The sequence below is a fragment of the Rhopilema esculentum genome, chromosome 18 (assembly GCF_057945365.1).
Source record: "Rhopilema esculentum isolate cy_ngs chromosome 18, ASM5794536v1, whole genome shotgun sequence".
NCBI classification, from domain to species: Eukaryota; Metazoa; Cnidaria; class Scyphozoa; order Rhizostomeae; family Rhizostomatidae; genus Rhopilema; species Rhopilema esculentum.
Genome location: NC_142832.1, coordinates 369,631 through 388,933, shown reverse-complemented (window position 1 = coordinate 388,933; position 19,303 = coordinate 369,631). Strand labels below are relative to the sequence as shown.

General features: G+C 36.5%; 4 protein-coding genes across 6 annotated transcripts; 2 read left to right on the top strand and 2 right to left on the bottom strand.

Annotated features, from left to right (window-relative positions):
- Nucleotides 1–50: 50 nt before the first annotated feature.
- LOC135681047 (uncharacterized) lies at nucleotides 51–3,658 on the top strand. 2 transcript variants are annotated; one of them, XM_065195320.2, is made up of 2 exons: nucleotides 51–2,101; nucleotides 2,469–3,658. In XM_065195320.2, the coding sequence occupies exons 1-2, from the start codon at nucleotides 181–183 to the stop codon at nucleotides 2,672–2,674; spliced, it is 2,127 nt and encodes a 708-aa protein (XP_065051392.2). In that variant the 5' UTR covers nucleotides 51–180; the 3' UTR covers nucleotides 2,675–3,658. The 2 variants fall into 2 exon arrangements, with proteins under 2 accessions (XP_065051392.2, XP_065051391.2); XM_065195319.2 differs by having other exon boundaries at nucleotides 54–2,101; nucleotides 2,442–3,658.
- A 500-nt stretch (nucleotides 3,659–4,158) lies between these two features.
- On the bottom strand, nucleotides 4,159–13,388 carry LOC135680997 (transcription initiation factor TFIID subunit 8). Its single transcript, XM_089113755.1, has 7 exons — nucleotides 13,213–13,388; nucleotides 9,168–9,266; nucleotides 6,274–6,336; nucleotides 5,775–5,902; nucleotides 5,182–5,267; nucleotides 4,889–4,956; nucleotides 4,159–4,511 (listed from the first exon to the last, which is right to left on the bottom strand). Exons 1-7 carry the CDS (start codon nucleotides 13,352–13,354, stop codon nucleotides 4,318–4,320), a joined length of 780 nt encoding a protein of 259 aa, XP_088969881.1. The 5' UTR covers nucleotides 13,355–13,388; the 3' UTR covers nucleotides 4,159–4,317.
- A 409-nt stretch (nucleotides 13,389–13,797) lies between these two features.
- On the top strand, nucleotides 13,798–16,607 carry LOC135681067 (uncharacterized). 2 transcript variants are annotated; one of them, XM_065195352.2, is made up of 4 exons: nucleotides 13,801–14,300; nucleotides 14,559–14,851; nucleotides 15,360–15,450; nucleotides 15,748–16,607. In XM_065195352.2, exons 1-3 carry the CDS (start codon nucleotides 14,091–14,093, stop codon nucleotides 15,448–15,450), a joined length of 594 nt encoding a protein of 197 aa, XP_065051424.1. In that variant the 5' UTR covers nucleotides 13,801–14,090; the 3' UTR covers nucleotides 15,748–16,607. The 2 variants fall into 2 exon arrangements, with proteins under 2 accessions (XP_065051425.1, XP_065051424.1); XM_065195353.2 differs by lacking the exon at nucleotides 15,360–15,450 and having other exon boundaries at nucleotides 13,798–14,300.
- Nucleotides 16,608–16,825: 218 nt separating this feature from the next.
- Nucleotides 16,826–19,177, bottom strand: LOC135681057 (uncharacterized). The gene is made up of 2 exons (XM_065195339.2): nucleotides 18,880–19,177; nucleotides 16,826–17,870 (listed from the first exon to the last, which is right to left on the bottom strand). The coding sequence occupies exons 1-2, from the start codon at nucleotides 19,175–19,177 to the stop codon at nucleotides 16,888–16,890; spliced, it is 1,281 nt and encodes a 426-aa protein (XP_065051411.2). The 3' UTR covers nucleotides 16,826–16,887.
- Between the last annotated feature and the right edge of the window lie 126 nt (nucleotides 19,178–19,303).

The window sequence follows — 19,303 nt, the reverse complement described above, 5'->3', positions numbered from 1 at the left end:
CCGGTTGAGGCCAAAAACAATTGTTTTTCTTTTGCATGTAACCAGATGAAACCTTGAAATCAATGAAGACAACGATTTCTTTTATTTTTCTTCAAAACAAAGGGCATTATTTTTTGATTTATTATGCAGGAAGCGCGTGCTCGTGTCGCAGTTGAACAACAATAAACACGCGAAGCGAAGATGGAGGAAGCTTTGTTTCTTGACGAAATTTTGGAGAAAGTTTTTGTCTATTTTAATGCGAAATCTTTGACAAACCTTTCGCTAGTATGCAAGCAATGGCTCAGGGTTTCACGTGCACCAGAACTGTGGAAAAAACTTGTGCTGAGAAAATGGCCATCGCAGCGATTTTTGTATCAAAACATTAATGCTCGAAGTATGGAATGGCACTTGGCTTACCAGGAATTGGAGCAAAAATCTTGGTTTTCTCCCGATGACATGAAATATTTTATATTTTGCAAAACTCTAGCAGACGAGCCGATGTTAGAAGAACTTCGAAATGTAATGTTTGAGAGAATGTCGTATGTTTCAGAAAAATGGCTTCAGGCTTACCCATACGAGCATGATGACAGTAATTACAGATTTGACAAAAACGCTGAGCTTTATTTTGATACGACTCAGCTGCGATGGGTATTTCTTGACAGAAGACGAGGGTATATTGGTGATCTTTTTCCATCACAGAAATTAAAAATGCTGCGAAGAAACAAGAAAACACGTCACATCAGGCCTTACCAAGTCATTCCAAGTTGTCTTGTTTTGTACCGTTGGCTGTGCTTGTTTAGTTCATTTGCTGCAGCAGAAGATGGTCTTACCTTCTATCGAATTTGGAGATTTAGACTTAAGCACCGTGATACAGGTTTGATTTTTGAGATTTACGACTGGAAGGCTGCCATGAACACAACGTTTTCGAATGGAATGCCAGGCAATAAGTCATTTCGTGAGGATGCTCTAGAACTGCTGAATATTTTGACCCATCCTCATTTTATAATGCATCCCCTTGGACTGCAGCCTGTGCTAAATAAATTCAATTTGTATTTTGCAAGTGCGTCTGCAGGTGGGACTTCCCGTTCATGCTTTCAAAAGGAACAAACACCAAGAAAAAAACGAAGATTAAGATGCAAAAGTCCCATAAACAGAGATACAGGTTCACAAGATATGGAAAAATTCAAAGCTATTAGTGATGCAAGTGATAATGATGATGATGGTCAATGTAGAGAAAGGAGGTACCCAAAGAGAAAGCGTTCACCAAAGCCACATTTGCCACTGTCACCTGTCTCCCCAGTTGCTGGCAGTACCCAGCCCTTTGTGTTTGAGAGTAAAGTGTTTTCAAGGGAGTCAAGTTGCAGCAGTGTCTTGAGTGACACTGAGGACTCTGAACGCAGTGAACGTGAAAGTGACTTTGATTCAGAATGTGAGTTCCCAGAACATGGATATACAGTCAACTGTGATTATTTCATAATTGGTGCACACAGCCTGGATATTGAAGAGCAGCATTCAATACAAGCATCCATATCAGATGGATGGATGGTAACAAGGAGGGCTAGACCTTGCAATACTCAGGTTTTTTATAACCCAATGGAGGGGTTTTGGTTCATTGCCAATGAAAATAATGCGGAAGTGCATCCTGAAAGCCCATTTGTGCCAATGAAAGATAGGCAGGTAGTTTCTCCAAGCTTAGTGACTCATGTTCACTGCCGGTCAAACTCTGATATAGGCATTCAGTCCTATCCAAAAGCAGGAAATGTTTTAGAGAAACACAATCGGTCAAATAGCTCCTTGAGTGTGACACCTTTGCTGCCAGAAAGTAAGGCATTGGCTGATCAATTGTTGTCACCTCCTTTGTCACCGCTATTTTGCCTTAGTTGGTCTCAGAATTCAGTTGCAAGTATCGGAACTTCTATTTCATCAAAGTCCCATGCCATGACTGACGATGACTTTTCACAGCCAGTGGAAGCACTGCCATCCTGTCTTGCATTGTACCGCCTGATATGCCTGTTTGATCTGAATTGTTCCATGTACAAGTCGAGTGACGATGTAAGTGCATGGTCTGTCAAAATGCTGCACAAGAAAACAGGGGGTGTTGTCTGTTTCAAGGACTACAATGGTACGTTTTTAAAAAAGCTCTATCATATTTATTTTTTTATATTTTTCATCTCCTTGTCTTATGGCTTTTAATAAATGGTAGAATAAACTGTGTGTGTGCCTATTTCATGTTTCAAAAGAAATAAAATTTCAGAAAACTAATGATAAATATGAAATATTTTGTAACATGAGGATGTTAGCAGTTACATTTAATCCTTGTAAACCTTTATAGGCAATTGTAACAATTGTCCCTAATGTCACACAATATGAGCTTTTCCCTCTTCTCTTCATGTTCAGGAAGCTACACCCCTTCCACCTTAGTTTTTTTCACTAATTTGTTAGGTTATGTCTTAAAATTACAGGTTGGTTTCAAGTTTTTCTGTCATTAGAGTTCCCTTTGGTGCACCAGAAGGATGAGTCTGGTGGAGAGTCTGAAGATGATGAAGCTACCAGCACAACCGCAAGCAGTCAAAGCTACAGAGATCTGTCGTTTGATGCTGCTGAATTCAAGGCAGCAGTGATACAAATATTAAACCTATTAATGGATGAAAAATTTTCACATCCATATGGCACAGTGGCTGGATCAGTTGCTTAAAGTGGTCATGATATAAACTGGGCTATTATTGTTTTGTACTTTATGTAGATAGAAAGAATTTTAGTGAACTGGGTTGGGTATATTGACTTGAATTTTTTAACATAAAAGGCTATTTATTGGAAATGTGTAGATTATGTGATCTCTGTTGTTGACAAGTGTACTGAGTGATGTTTGTGTTTATCTCTGTTTGTAAGGAAAACATTGATTAATAATAACAGATAATATTACAGAGTGTTATTATCTGGAATATTTAAAACAAGAGTGTACAAGCTTCATATCTAGCAAAGAATGATTACAGCTTTAGTCAATATGATATTTTGATTTTGGTGATTATAATGTTTTGATTTTATGTCAAAAAGTTTGCATAAGCAAATTATGAAAGCAATGATACTGTGGTGGGGCATCAATAAATTGTTTCTTGTCAATAACAATTAAAGATTTAAACTTTCTTAATCAGTTCTTTTCACTGATTAAGACTTAATGACCTCCCAAACTGTTGTTTTCTATTAAGTATTAAGATTGACTTAGAAAATAATTACTTGCTTTAAACAAGTACAAGAATTGGCAATGTTGGTGGTGTTACACTCATTAAATTCTGCTTAAGTTTCTTTCTAAAAAATTGATGTTTACATGGACTGAAGACATTCTTTTTTCTCTGCAGCTTTGAAACAAACCCCTTGTAGTTTTCCCACGGAAGAAAATGATGAACCATATTATGCCATTTTGTTTAATGTAGATTCCAAAACTCTATCTTAGATTTTGTAAATAATTTCGGATTTATGGCTGACTAGAGAACCGTTTTGTGCAGAATTTGACATTAGACAGGAACCGTGTTATTAAATGAATGGAGACACGTGCTTTAAATCGCTATTGAAATCGTTATATAAATGACATCGTTTGTGATTATTGGTCGCACTAAGAGTGTGGGTATATGCAATGTGTCTTTTGTATTTTTGTATTTTAAAATGAAATATTAACATGGAAGGAAGCGTTTCTTTTGAACATTACTCTTCAGTTTTAACTGGGTCAAACTTAAGCCAAATTGACAGTGTGGAGAAAATGCAAACACTTCTCTCTAAACGACGTTTCTATGAACATGGAAATTCATGCTTCGTCACTGTGTTTATATAAATTATGAGCAGGTCGAAAATATATTAATTGCTTGATTAAGATTCATCAGCCAAATGAGATTCAATTTTAAAAATGTTTTCCTGTAAAATGACTTTCACAGGCGGTGTTCTAACCATTGTAATATATTCTGCATCTTCCTTTGATCCACCGTTTATCGATTTAACGCTGAAAGCTCGAAAACAAATTTACAAATGAGCATTTAATTAGATTTCCAGCGATTTTATCACATGTGCGTCTGAGCGACCAATAACGACCAAGAAAGACTCAACTGCCGATATGAGTTACCGGTACTCGTTTGAAATCCACAACAAAATTGGATATGTCAAGATAGAAAAGGAGGAAGAAAGCAACTGTGACATAGGAGGGTTAAAATTATAGGAAACAAAATATACTTTTAACAGTATTACATGAAATACCAATCTGTTTTTTCAAAAGATGAGGAAATCACTCTTCGTGTAGGGACCTTAAGAAAATGCAAGTTTGAATTTTGTGTGCCTAACCAGTTAAAATAACTAACGGAGCTTGGCTTTCTTTGGTGGTTTCACATAAGGATTATCTTGCACGTCCTTCAAGTTTTCATTTTTATCCTTCAAATCCGAATCATCGTCTTTCCTTTGATCTCCTTGCCATTCCAATTCATCGCTGCATTCTTCTTCTGTAAACAGTGCTCGAAGATACGTCACAGGCAGGTCCTCGGGAGCGATGACTAAAAACAAGGTCAGCGGTCACCCTTTGCAACATAAAAAAATTGGCATGTCAGACATCCTCTAGGTTTTACTTCACTGCTGATTTCACTCAATGATTCATGTGATTGAGTGATAAACTGAGTGATTGTTAACCTTTCCTCTCCATTTCACGGCAAACTTGACCATACCCAGTAAAAAAGGACCTGCACATTCAAAATTTCTATCGTTTGGGTACGGTAATTGCTCTTTCTATTGATTATAATTAGAGAGAGCGGCTTTGAAAACCCTAACTAAAAAAGCCCCCAGTAATTCTAGTTACAAATGAGTTACAAAAGATTTACAAAGGCATATTAAAAGGAACGCATAACGCAACCTTTGAAAGATTTGCTTGACCTACTTGGGTATTTGGTTTGATCCATTTTATGGAATATTCTCGTTTCCGCAAGTCTCGTTCTGGCCATAAACCTGCAATCAAAAACCAATTCGATAGTTACGATACAAGGCAAGACGGGAATGTAAACGAGAATGTAAAGAAGTATGTGAAATAAGAAACACTAGAATGTAAAATTTTTGAGAATACAAATTTAGGAAAACGAAATTTTTGGGAATCCAAATTTGGGAGAATGAAAATTTAAGAGAATAAAGATTTACGGAAATGCAATGAAGAAAACATTTGTAAATAACGCTCACCCAGTCAAAGATAACTCTACATCCCTTTTCTGCGCTGCAATTTTTTCTCGTATAATCTTATATTCGTTAACAGGTTTTCTCAAAGTCTGTGAAAAAATTGGAATTCAACCTATTAAAAACGGGATCTGTAATGATAACAAATGTTAACTCAAAGTCTTTGTGCAGATAAAATTCCCTCTGTTCCTCTTGGTATTTCGAAGAGGGATTTTCCTGTCAGCCTTGGGTACATACACACAAAATACATGGAAAATGTTATGATAGACAGATGGACTATACATTTCAACCGCTTTAATCTGCATCAAGATAAAAGACACTGCAATGTTAAGCTCTTCCCTTTGAAAAAAAACTTCACCCCTCCCTTGATTAAATCTTGAATGCATTTTTTAAGGACAAATGATAGAACTACAAATCAAGCATTGATTCGGGAGGGAAAGGGGGATTCGAACTTATGCAAAAATTGCATTTCGGCCGAGCAATTTTGTTCGGGATGGTTGCTCTTATTCAGATGTCCACTTTCAACAAGAGCCTATAAACACAGGCAGACTTCCATTTCTCTGCAGAAGAGAAAACAAGAAAACTAAAATCATACTTACAGGAGTTCGAACGTACGAATGGACGTCTGGGAAGGGGGGGAGATGAACGGGGACGTGAGAGGGGCGAGGTTGTTTCGTCAGTGATGTTTGAAGCGGCTTCGGTGTGGAAGGAGGCTTTGATTTTCCAGCTGAAAATTTGGAAGAGTGCATCAAATGGAAGAACAGTAACAAAATAATCCACAAACAAGGAGATCAAAGTAAACAGTTTAGCATCCTTTGTTGTATCTTCGTTCAGATGAAAATCATTGGTGCATAGCAGAAGATGAGTAAATCAATTTTTCTTTATCCAAAAAGAGCAATTTTAGTAAAAAAAATGAAAGCTCTATCAATTCTTGTAATTTTATATAGAGGTACCCAGTTTAGCCCCCAATCCCAAGGCTACCTCGTCTGGTTTTCAAGCCTTCTTACAGGAATAATGAATCCTTCTAATCTGATCAATTTCTTTTGAGGCTTTGAAGCATTAATGAAAGCTTGACATTGGATAGAATGAGCTACTTACGTATCTTGACGGAATCTCTGCCAGTTCTCTGAGCATAAAGGTCAAGGTTGTCAATTTTCATCCCTAATAACAAAAACAGCCTGAATCAAATCATCGATGCTAGATAAGCTAGATATTGGTGGATAAGATGCAAGTACTCAAAAGCAATACAGAATTCTTTGAGAGAAAACTCGTGGGGCACAATGGGCATATTTCATGCAAAAACTCTTCATGGGACATTTTGGAGTTGCAATTTAGAAGAAATCTTCGAGATTCGTCAAGACATACTTCCTATACATAAACTCGCCCTGCTGCTTTGATTATTTGAAAGTGGTCCAGAACTGGGTGCAGAAGAGGCAGAAAAGCAATTGGGGATACAGCTTGCAGTGGCAGACCCAGCACCTGGAGAAGGGGGGATTTGAGGGGTAGAAGCCCAAGAAAAACTGTGTACAGCCAGGCACAGTGGAAATCAACAAATTGGAATGCTGGATGGAAATGGTATTAATCTTACTTCTGAGTTAATTTTCCCTTTTTTTAACGCTTCAGATTGGTTGTAAAACCTTTAAGAGTAAACGATTGAAGGTTGAAGATTGAAGATTGCATACCCCCGGGCAACGGAGCAAGGCCTTTTGGATATTTTTGAATCAAGTATCCTTCTATCTAAGTTGCAATCAAACATTTTCCAATTACGTCAAAATGTAATAAAGCTGCCAGGCTCCACCACAAACAAATTTTACAGGGAGAAAAACAGGGTGAAAACCTGAAAAAACTTAAGGCCGGGAGAAAACAAGCTAAACCTGGGGTTCTCCGACAAAACTGGGAAAGTTTACAGGATTGTAACCCTTTCAGTTTTACTGAATTTATCCATAAGTTTATTGATCCAGGGATGTATTCAATTTTGTGTAATTTCTGTTGCGGTAGCTGCGAAGGAGATTCAAATTTTCGTGGTTTTGTTCCCCTGTGTTGGAGGGCGGACTGGTGGTTCTTATCCAAGAGGTTTTTCGATTGTTCAGTTTAAAGTTAATATTTCAAAAAAATAAATTGGACTAACTCTCCATCTGGCCTCGAAACATAAAGAAAAAATCAGCGATTTGAAATATCATTATGAAAGACGGCAGCGAAGAGCTAGATGTTGGTGAACTCCGGCTGGAAACTAGGCCCTCTGCTATAGGCCTACTAGATTTGGACAATTTTAGTCTTTGTCAAATAATTGGTTATTTTGATTTCAACGACTTTTCATCATTCAGCAAAACATGTAAAAGGATCAATACATTATCTGCGGATCGGTATTCGTGGAGCAGCAATGTTCTCTTTCGAAGAATATGCTTCTTGGTTCAAGATGCATGGTTCGAAGGTTGGTTTGAGACTAGCAGTGCAAGGAGCTTCAAGAATTACCCTACTTGTGCGCTAGCGAAACTAATGCGAACGGGTGTCAATCTTGGCCAGACGCTGTCTGTACTTAACAGTGATGCTATTAAAACACGTTGGAACTCCTGTGGCCCATTCGCAACGGAGTTATTTTCATTCTTAAACGAGTACACTGCAGAGGAAGTACACAGTCGCCCTCAGACAGACTGGCTGATAAAACGACAAAATTTTTATTTTCAAATCGGATCTGACAAAATAATTATTCAGCTTTCAAAGCTTTATTCTGAGAACAAAGCAATGGAAATACAGGACGGATATGTAGAAAGCTCAGATGAAGAGGCAAGTGATGAGGATGATGATGGTGATGATATTGGGTGGGCCCCAGTAGCCAGAGAAGGTGACGAGTATGTCAAGCAGTTGATTGCACTCACGTCACAAAAATTTAAATTCAAAGCTTATTTAAATGGCAGGTGCATACTGATTTATAAAAGTGACACATACGAAGAATCAATCACACGAAAGATAACTGACACCGAAGATATTCAAGTCACCTCAGATTTGCAGGGCATTGGCAAAATAACTGACATTCTGGCTAAAATATTGCCAGAGACAAATCTTCAACTACGCCCAGAATACATTCTTGATTTGTTCTTGAGTTTTCCTCATAAACCACAATTTGTAGATGTTCCTGGGTTACGGTTTATAGAGGAAGAGAAGAACCAAGAGCCACATGGCCCAGTTTTCCATGAGAACCTTGCCACAATGAGAAAAAATGCCATTGAGGCCTATCACAAAGAAGCAGACAAGTTTATTTTAGCTGAAATGAAGAATAGAGACCTATCGGAAGAACTAGTTCTTCATTTGGGTACACTTCTAGAGAAAAAACCATCCTTCTTTGTAAATATTGACAGGTGTTTCCACATATCAGGAAAAACAGGCTTTGATTTGATTTTTGCAAATGAGCTGGCAGTGAAAACCTTACTAAAGCGACTTGATTTTCAAGCATCTGTTTGGGGTGCTCCTGATGATTATGATGATTTCCGTAACTGTGTGCTCATGTTTAGACTTCCTTTAGATCAGCGCATGAAAGCTGTTTGTACATGGGACCTGGATATTAGTCCTGGGATGACAGAAAAGGTGATTTTACGGTACCAGTTCTATATTGATGATTCACATTTCCACTCCTGGGATACAGAGGCTGTTTTGCAGCCAACTGAGAGTTGTGAACAAGTAAAACAGATAACTGAGGTTTTCAAGAACTGTTTAAAAGCTGACCTTGGACCTGAACAAAAGGATGATATCATAACAGACAAAGTAACTGCAAAATTTCTTTTAGGAGCAGTTAAAGGCCTTCTTAAAGGGTTGAAGAGCCTGCAGTTTGAATAACTCAATTTTTACAGAACAAAATTTTTCATACAACAATCAAATAGACTTCAAATATATGAAGCGCATACAGACCAATCAAATTTGTTAATGTTTCATTAATTCTATTTATTTGTGTAATTTCATTTTCTTATATTTATCACTAAAACATTTTGTATTCTTACCAAGGTCAATCAAAGCCATTTTTACATCAGTAACATCTGGATATGTGCGGTGACATTGTTCACAATATTCACGGCTGCACTCAGCAATTTCAGTAAGATCTGTAAAATAAATTGAATTTTTTTATAGCTGTTACTGAAAATAGCATATACAACAACCAACATTTTATGGGGTGGCAGGGACTTTGATAAAGGGCTGTACAGAGAGTAAATATTTTCTATAAACAACCACATTGTTTGACAACAACAGATTCACTTGAATTTTTATGAAAATATGCAGCCCTACAGCTCTAACTGAAACAAAACAACACATAGCAACTAAAATATAAGTATAATGAAAACAAATTACTTGATAACTAGAAAATATTTCAAAGAATGTAAAAATTAGATGGAACTGTACTGCAATTGTGTCAAAATTGAGCTCAATACGTACTAGGGGGAGGGTCTACCAAAAGGCAAAAACAATTGACAATGATTATGGAGGAAAGGGTCAAAAAGTTAATGTTGATCTTTTGTATAAAACTTAAAGGCTTATATATTTATGACCAAAGTTCTTTTTCCTAAAAACAAAAGTGAATGCAATATACATGTGTAACAATGTAAAAAGTTTGCTCTTTCCTAAGTCCTAATTTTTTAATCTAAGAATGTTTCCTTGCTGTATTTTCAATGCCCATGGGATCATTACTGGGGGGAAGGCGTATGATGCCTGGAGCAAAAAAATATCTAACAAGCCCCATGAGTCAATGAAGAATAAAAAGTACATTGTTGGAAAACTTCATCATTGGATCCGGAATAGCCAGGAGAATATTAGGGAGTAATCCACAGAAGGGTTTCAACATGGAGCAAATATAGATGATAGCTAATCAAAATCCAAAATCGCCAAATTGCCAAACTATAATTGCTAAACTTAATGTTGAATACAGAAAATAACAAAAGAGCTACATGGAGAACTTACACACAGGATTTAGAACATACAGGAGGGTTTCGGGAGGGTGAGAAAATATGAAATCAATAAGCACACTTATTGGTCAGCCTCAATTAAGTCTGCTACACAAGCACCCTATAACCTCTAAATAGAATAACAAGATTAGCCTTGGAAGGAATGTGTTGATTGAGTTGCCGAAATTGTTTTCTTTAAACAGGCCAATCGCTTTGCTTTGTTCAAATTCTCAAAGAAACATGGCAGTTGTCAGGTAGTGTTCAATCAATGATCTGCAGGGGACAAATAGACCCACAAAAAGAAGATTTTGAGGTGATGAAATTTATTATCAATCTTGTGACATAGATAGAAAAATTCATAGGAAGGGTGAGAAATTTAGGTTTTCAGACACAAATTTTATAAGAGCTTTTATTTTTTCAAAAATTTGGACATAACGCCACATAAGTCACATGTCATAAATCATACTACCCATATATTTTTCTTGCCTTTTCCTCTGAAAAAAGGCACTTTTAAGTACTAGATTATTGAAAGAGATTACCAATCTGATTCAGAACAACAGATAAATCACCATATTCAGCTTTAAAATCTTTTCTCTCAAAATGTAACACTTGTATCTGGAATAGTTTTTACCCTGTTAGGAAAGCCAACCAATTTTGTACCATCATGGTTCTGTTTTGAACAGGACAGTGTAAACAGGGTCTGAAATAGCCTGATAAGAAACTGCATTTGCTGCTACAAAATGTTTTTTGTAAACAATTTTAACTTTATCTCTTATGCCATTTCACCTTAGTCATGCATTCATATGATGTTTTCTATTGTCAAAAAGTTAACAAAAAGTACTGCCATTCTGAACAAGATATAATACCTACAGGTGGACCATTCCCATAAAAATATGCTCCCCTGATGGGAGACCAGCGCTCTTTTGTTGGTCTCTAGCATATGGCATGTGGTCTCCAAAAACGGGACTCTGTCCACAGAGGTGGACATTCCAATAAAAATTTTGTCACCCAGCAGTTACTTTTTGTAACGATAAGCATTCTCCGGTATAAAAAAACCAGTCTTCTCAGGTGTGTGGGAGACCAAATTGTCCACCCCTGAATACCTTTGAAACACTGTGTATTTTTATTCCACTCTCAATTGCACAAGACTCACACAACCTTCTACGTCTGCTAAGAATATACTGGCTAAGAAAGGACTGTGATATAAAAATATATCTGAATTTGTCAAACTTAGTTAATAGTTACAATTTTGCCTACTATTTAGCCTAAATATCACAATCTCTCTTGTTACAAGTATCTATTATTGTATAACAAGTTCCTGTTTATCGATTAAAGAAAAATAAGCTTTATTTTAAACTTGGTATCCCTGCCTTCGCTATTCTTTTCTAAAGTTGCTTTGAGTGATAATCAAAATGCCATGTATGAATGCAGGTCTGCTTGAGTTGTGACTAACAGGCTAAAGTTAAATAATATGTGACTTCAGTCACATTTCTCTTGCTATTGGATGAGATTAGTCACATTCACATTAATTTGTTATTTGTTTCTTCATGTTGCTATGACTCTCTTGAGATAGGGTGTTTCTACGGTGGCCCACAACGGCCACAGCACAATCTTATTTCACGGCACAGTTACGTATTTCCACGCCACAGTTTCATACTTTTTACGGCACACTTTTTTATTTTTCATGGCTCACTTTCTTATTTCTCACGACATAATTTCATACTTCTTAGGGTACACTTTCATAATGAGGCGTGTAGCCAGATAAGTAAAGAAAACATAACTGAAAAGGAGCAATGTTCTATATGTGATTTGAAATAATCATATCTTTGGATAATTTAAAATAAATTTCATTTTCACAGACCTTAAATCTCGGCTGGTGTGGCCGGCCAGTCTGCACAGTTTGGCATGTGTACACCAGAGATATCTTTGTCCTAAAAATTTCTTGGAGATGGCACATATCGATTTCACATTTGGATAAAAACACTGCATTCCCACCCATAGGCATACAGGTTGAGTTCAGACAAAGGTGGCTCAAATTCTTTTCACTTAAAAAATATTTTTGTCTAAATTTTTACGGAAAAATCAAAAGAAATACAAATCTCTTCAACAAAGGCAACTAAATTTATCGATTATTTTGTCGAAATCTTTTTTATGGACAAGAGTTGAATAATGGGGGTATAGTTGAATAAAGCCCGATATTAATCAGGGTTTGCTGTCCCATGGTGCTTCGAAGAAATGTTCTTAAATGTGCTTCAGTGAGCTGAATGACCGTGTTTCTGAACATGATGGTGATGGAATAGTGGCCAGAATTTTTATTCAGAATATTTATATGTGGGAATAATCACAATGAAAGAGAAATATGAAAGTGTACCATGAGAAATATAAAAATGTGCCGTGGAAATGTACATCTGTGCCATGAGAAATATATATCTGTGCCGTGGAAATAAATATCTGTGTCATGTAAATATATAACTGTGCCATGAGAAATATATATCTGTGCCGTGGAAATATATAACTGTGCCATGAGAAATATATATATGTGCCATAGAAATATATATCTGTGCCGTGTAAATATATAACTGTGCCGTGAAAAAAGATTGTGCCATGGCCGTTGTGGGCCACTGTAGTATTTTCATGAAGATAGAAAGATGTTAATGATCTTGGTTATGAAATAAATAGCTAAATAATATTTTAGTTCATCTCCATGCCCTGCATACTGATTTATCTCTTTACAATAATCTTTAGGTACAGTAATAAAGGATATAATTTCTGAAAGCTCTTTTTACTTTTTGAAAGTATTCTCAAGATGGCAGAAGATGAACTTTACAGGCACATCTCAATATTTTGACAGGCTTTATCCTAAGGTAATATTTCCAATTATCCTAAGGCAGTATTTTGACAGGCTTTATCCTTAAATGTAGGTTTTCAAATTTTGTTAACTACATGTTTTGATTCAATGGGTAAAGGAAGAAACATGCTTAGGCTGAAGTGTTTGTTTTTTTTCTTGCTGCATCAAGCAAATATTCAAGTATTCCCAGCCATACTGCCATATAGCCCATATATAACAGTTAATAATTTTGAAGTCATTCATATACCAAACCATACTTACAACTTTGTAACATCTCTGTCAGTGTTTCTAGTGCTAGTTTTGATGCTGAATCAAATCCCTCTTCTTTACAGAGAATAGATACGGAATGTAGAAGAGCTTTTCTGTGAGTGGAAGTCGACCCTCCAACGCTACTGGAAGCCATTTTGTCATCCTATTCCAGCCGCTGCTCAGCATCTTTGTAGGTCGCTGCGCGGTTATGATTATTATTATTATGATGTCAATAACTACATAATGATTGCAAATTATGTCCCTACATATTGATTGCAAATTATGTCCCTATAATAATTCACATATTGTTTTTGCTAAAATCACTCCATGCCAGATTCGTAGTTAGAATGTTTCGGTGGCATACCAAGAAACGCAATTTGACTCTAATGATTTTTTCTTAATTTATGAGTTTATGATTGTAAATTATATCCCTACACATGTTACTTTCCTTTCATGGCCTGAAATATTTCTTTGTCCCCAGTTTTCATGAATAATTTGTTCTGGTTTGAATTTCGTGACACAGAGGCGACCCCCGGCAAATACAGCTTTATTTGCTATCAATGACCTGCGGAGGAGCAGCGTTGTCTTTTGAAAACAAGGTTGGAAACCGATCTGATTCCTTTTGTGATGAAACCTCATGTTTACTACAAGGTCACTAACGATCACTTCTTTGAGGACTTTACGTTGCCAGAAACTTCGAATCAAAGAACAATAAATCGCTTCTAGCCTGTCCGAATTAACAAGAATACAGACAACCAATCTTTCAAGAAACAACTCAAGTTTTTCAGTGTTTTAAACAATTTCAAGCGTTTTTATAATTAGGGAAAAGAGTCCTTTTACAAAAGAGAAGTTTTTGATTCAAGACCGAATCATCCAGAAGTTAACCAAAGATGCCACAGAACAGCTTTTATACCAATGGACTGGCCCATCCTTTCGTTCAACATCGAGATGTAAATGCTAGTGAACCGGGCTACCAGGATTTTGGCGGGCATCATCAATTCAATGGAGGTATAGGCGGCCTGAAGCGGAAGCAAAATTGGATCGAGGACAAGGCGGGAAATTTTGAAATGCAGATAACGCCGCTAGGCCCAACGGCACAGGTATTACCTACAAAATATTTCGTGACAAGATATATTTTACTTAGTGTTTAGCAGAAAGCCTAGGTAAACAAACAATTCTGATATTGTTTCTATTGATTTTGTAATTTGAAACAATCCTTAGAAAAACAGCTGTCGAAAGCAAGGGCTTTTGAACAGATTCCGCCAGTCCTTTCCATGAAATGCTGTTTCTACAAGTATCAACGCGGAAGGCTTTTTCCGTAATTTTTTTACTGTTTATAACTTTTCTATTTATTACAGAAACAAGTGCGAATGACTGAACAAACTGATGCTTGTTTAAACAAACCAGAAACGAAACAGGCAGAAGAGGCATCGCTCGCTGAAAACCAAGTGCAGTTATGCCAATCAATATCAATGGTTGCACATATGACTCCATCATTTTATGCAAGTGAAAACCAGCTATCAAATGCAAATGGTTTTGCATCAAGTAGAAAACCAGCTGATATGGAAATTGACTGCAGTATGCAAACAGACGAGGAAGATCAAGCAATTGCCACAGAGAAGATGCCAGCCTGCCATAATGATTATAGCTGGTATAAAAAGTTGCTTATTTTTATCTGTTGACCTAAACCTGTTGAAAGAATCAAGGAGTAAACATTACCTACTAGTAATCTTAGGTTGAATTGGCTAAATTAAGTTAAGTGATGGAACACTCTTGTTCTAGTGGACAAAGGGGATTGCAGTTTTATTTTCCCCAGTGGGTTATAACTTTGTGATAATTAAGTTTAAACATGAAGCCATCTGATGTTAGAGAAATTTGCTCTTTCATCTTTACCTTTCTTTGAATCAATCCTCATAGCATCAGGACCACATGCTTAGGAACCACATTCAAGGTGTTATCAAAAAGATAAAAAGAACACATAATATGTGACTATCACATTCAGAAAGCTCAGTTGTTAGCTGTGATAGTTTTAGCAAAAAGGGCTGTTTTATTCAATCTACTCACAAACTTGTCATTTTTAAATGATTTTATTTGAATGCCTTTTTGTGTCTGTTTGTGGATGTGTTCAAGGAAGTAAGACTTGCCCCATTTCCCAACAGTTATAGAGTTGAAGATGTACAGGAACCAAACCAGAGAAAGCAACATTTTTATATCTACAGATGCAAACCACAGTACTACGTCTTCCATTAAGTAGGTTCTAAAAGTTTTGTGTGTTGTTCTCTGAGATGTAGATGATATGTTGTCAATAATTTTACAGTAGTAAGATTGTAACCAACATCTCTAATCTAAGATATTAATTGAAAATTGAGCTGCTGATGAGACATAAAATTGACCCTGAATTTCATTTTTGTGTAAGTTCAATTGCTGCACCAAACAAAATAATTGTTTGGTTAAAAAGCCTGTTAGTAAATTTATCTTGTTGTTCATGTCTCAAGTGTTTTGAAAATGTAGTTAGGACGGTTTTGATTGATTGTGTCTCTGTTCTAGGTATGGTGGGTCATGTTTGGGAAGAAACAATGATTCCACTTCAAACTGGTGGGAAGATATTATTGGATGCTGCCATGGCTCTTAGAGCCAACTTTGTTTGTACATACATATAGTCATTATTTTAAGTACTTTAGTGTTTATATTCTAGCAAACAAAAAGAGATTCTCCATCACAAGATTTCTACTTTTAACCAAAGCAGCTAAGATTTTGGTGAATTTCTAACTACTTTGAAAAAACTAGTTTCTAGACATCTAGATCTTTTTCATTTTCTTAGAGCAATGGCAACGTTATGACAGCCTCATCCTTGTGTCAAGGCTGGCCTTGACATTTTGGCCCTGAGCAGCTTTAGAAATGTCAACCTGGTGATTATTTGTGAAAACCTGTTGTTAAGACAGAACAAGCCTCCTCTTGGTGTATACACCCATGTTTCTTCTCAACCTATGAAATGCATACCTAAGAGAATTGTTATCTGTCCCTTTATTCTAGGAAAAATATTGTTAAGGGCCTAACTTTGGCACAATAATGCATTTGGTTACTTTGTTCTTAAAAAGTTAGAGATTCTAATGGATAAAGTTGTTTCATTTGTTAGTTTTTTTACAAAAAAACATTTAATTCATCTTTAGGTCAAATGATAGAAATTATTACAGTTGAAAGTTTTTGCATTAAAGGTTATTATGGTATTCAAAACACTCTTCTTCAGCACATCATAGTTTTAAATGCGGGTTTTAGATTTTAGAGTTTTATCACACTCTGTAGATTTTAGATTTTAGTAACTAGAAGAGTATTTAATAGTAATTGGAACTATGTTGTTTTACATGTTGTTCGAAAAAAATATTTGAGACTTGAATTGAAACCAAAGATTCCCCTTTGTTTTCCTTGATTGATGATCTCTTCAAGTCATTCTATTTACTGTTAATCTAAAAGTAGAAAAATGATGTACCCTGATGAATCTGAATCAGAATTCTATATTTGCAGAGCAGTAACTTTCTAATGCTGAACAAAGGAGATCTAAAAAGCCAGAGCATTTTTCAAAGTTTTAGCAATATGAGATGAAACTCATAAAAAGGGTTCATTCGAGTCCACACTTCAACATATATATACAGAAATGGTGATTACCAAATTTAAATCGAAAATGAATGCTTATTCGTTGTATTGAAGAAGTTGCGAGTCTTCAAATTCATTTAAACTAATATTTGAAAAACTAGACGTCAAACTTTGATTGCTTCCAACCGGCGTACTTTCACCGCTTGAAAGACCGAAATGGCCGACATCGCTGGTTTGGCCTGGTTTTTCATTGTCATGATCGCTCTGAAAGAAATCATTCGTCGACTTGTAAGAAGACCGCTCTGACATCACATCCTCCTCTAGGTTCTCAGTTCTCTCCATAATCGGCTCAAATAAGTCTCTCTGCGCGTTGAATATCTCCGAAAACCTGCTGTCCCTTCGATCCGTCTGTCCAATCATTAGTTTTTCATTTAGGATATCTGGTTCAAACTCGTATGCGACACCCCACATTTGTGGGAAGATAATATCTCCCTTGTCTAGATCGGGTTCACTTTGCGGGGTCGATGAGCCAGGGCTTTCAAACGACGCCATTAAAGTTTCTTTGTAATTCTCCGTTGAAATTACAATATCGCTTTTAAGACAATTCGTCTTGGTTTCATTATCAAACACTAAGTCAAGGAGCTCCCCAGATGCTTGCTGGAGATTACAGACAAGGACTAAGATTAATGCATGGGCAATGATGAAGTAGAAACTAAGAAAAAATGTAAAATAGAGCTTGGGGGAGCTTTCGACAATAGGCTGGGCGCCAATCATTGTCATCGTATCCATGGTAACATATACCCCATCGATATACTCGTGCTTCGTAATTAATGCTACAGTGCCTCCAATCTGGACGATGATGACGCAGAGAGCCGCAGAGACACCAAGAATTTTGATGTTGAGAAGGCGTATCTGATGCTGTTTAGCGCTTTCGATTTTGGTGATACATGCGATCATGGCATCGCGAAGACAGTAAGCTACAGAAACGACGATTATCACATACAGTGCAAATCCAATCGGAGTGGCAAAAACGTAGAACAGCTTTGCCTGCCAATGAGTCAGCCTGAGACCGCTGTTGCCTAGGAAAAAGGGAAATGGAAAATAAAACCAGTAAGTGAAATCAGGCTGGTAGATGAAAAGAGCACAGCAATTGCCATTTTGAGCTAGACCATTTCTGACCTATAAACAATCATTGTGTTTCAACATCACATCTCTTGAATCCTACAGAAGCTTTGAACAGAGCTCAGTTAACAAAACTGCCATGGGTATATAAAAACAGTAGTTCTTTCCTCATCAATGCAAAAACATAATCATAATACAAAGCAGTCGATCGTCTTACTGTTCTTTTGAAATCTCCTTCGCACATATTTGCTTACTTCATTTAGGTCCACAATATGACGCCATCGTTTTTTCAATAGGCTTCACTTAATACACGATGAATCTAAGTTTTGTTTGTTCCTTGAAAGGCGTTCCTCAAATTTGCTTAAAAACATCTGCTGCTTTAATCGGACCATGCTTTTTTGGTGTTTAAATGAAACTTAATGTGTTTGGTATTTGCTTATAGCAGATGACCCGCAAAACAGTTGACCAGATTTGGTTCTTGATAAAACCTGAAAAACTACACTGTTCGTTTTTAAGAGGACAGCCTTCAGCAAACAGGGGCTTACATCTCAACGCCACATCTATGTCCTTATAAAATTCAGAACGTTGTATTGAGAGGATCTTTTAAGGTGCATGATGTTTAGAAAGGTTTATTAGTTATTCTAGGGATTTTTAAGCTTAATGATTCTGAATGTTTTTCTGTAGAAGAATCTTAACAGGCTTTTTGATAAATAAAGAAGCGGATTTCTTTTTCACTTCCCGTTCGATTTTGAAAGTTATGAGGCTCCCGGAACCGGAATTCTAAACGAAACGTCTTTAAAGCGACAATTTTGCCAAAGTTGATAACATCATAGTTGTAAGAAGATTTCCTTGTCCACCTAGCATATTAAAAACGTTTCTTTAACAGTTATCCTTTAACAAAATGAATGGTATTCTATATATGAAAATCATTTCATTGCATATCATCAAAATGGCAGAAACACTCACCAAGGTTCGCAAATGACGTCATGGCAAATAGATAGGCATTCTCGATAGAATCAAAACGCTGTGATCTTCTATACTCTTCTTCCTCTTTGAACGCCTTCCTCAATTCCAAAACAGCTGTCTCAGTGCTTTTAATCAACTGCTCATTTCTCAGCGCCTCCACAAGTGAAGCAGTCTTTCCTGTTATAATTCTCAAATCCTCCTTCTCAAGGCATTGGATAATGACAGCGTAAATTAAAATGAAAATCTCCATTAATGAAACTAAGAACGACAAGCGGAAGAAAGACGTCGTAGTCACCATGTTTTCACAACAATGCTCCCAGCTGAACTCGACATCTGATGTAAATGAACAGTTTTCGCTCGTCTTATTGTTTGTAAGCAGTTAACATTGTTGTGAAGTCCAATCAAATTCCTTATCTCTAATTAC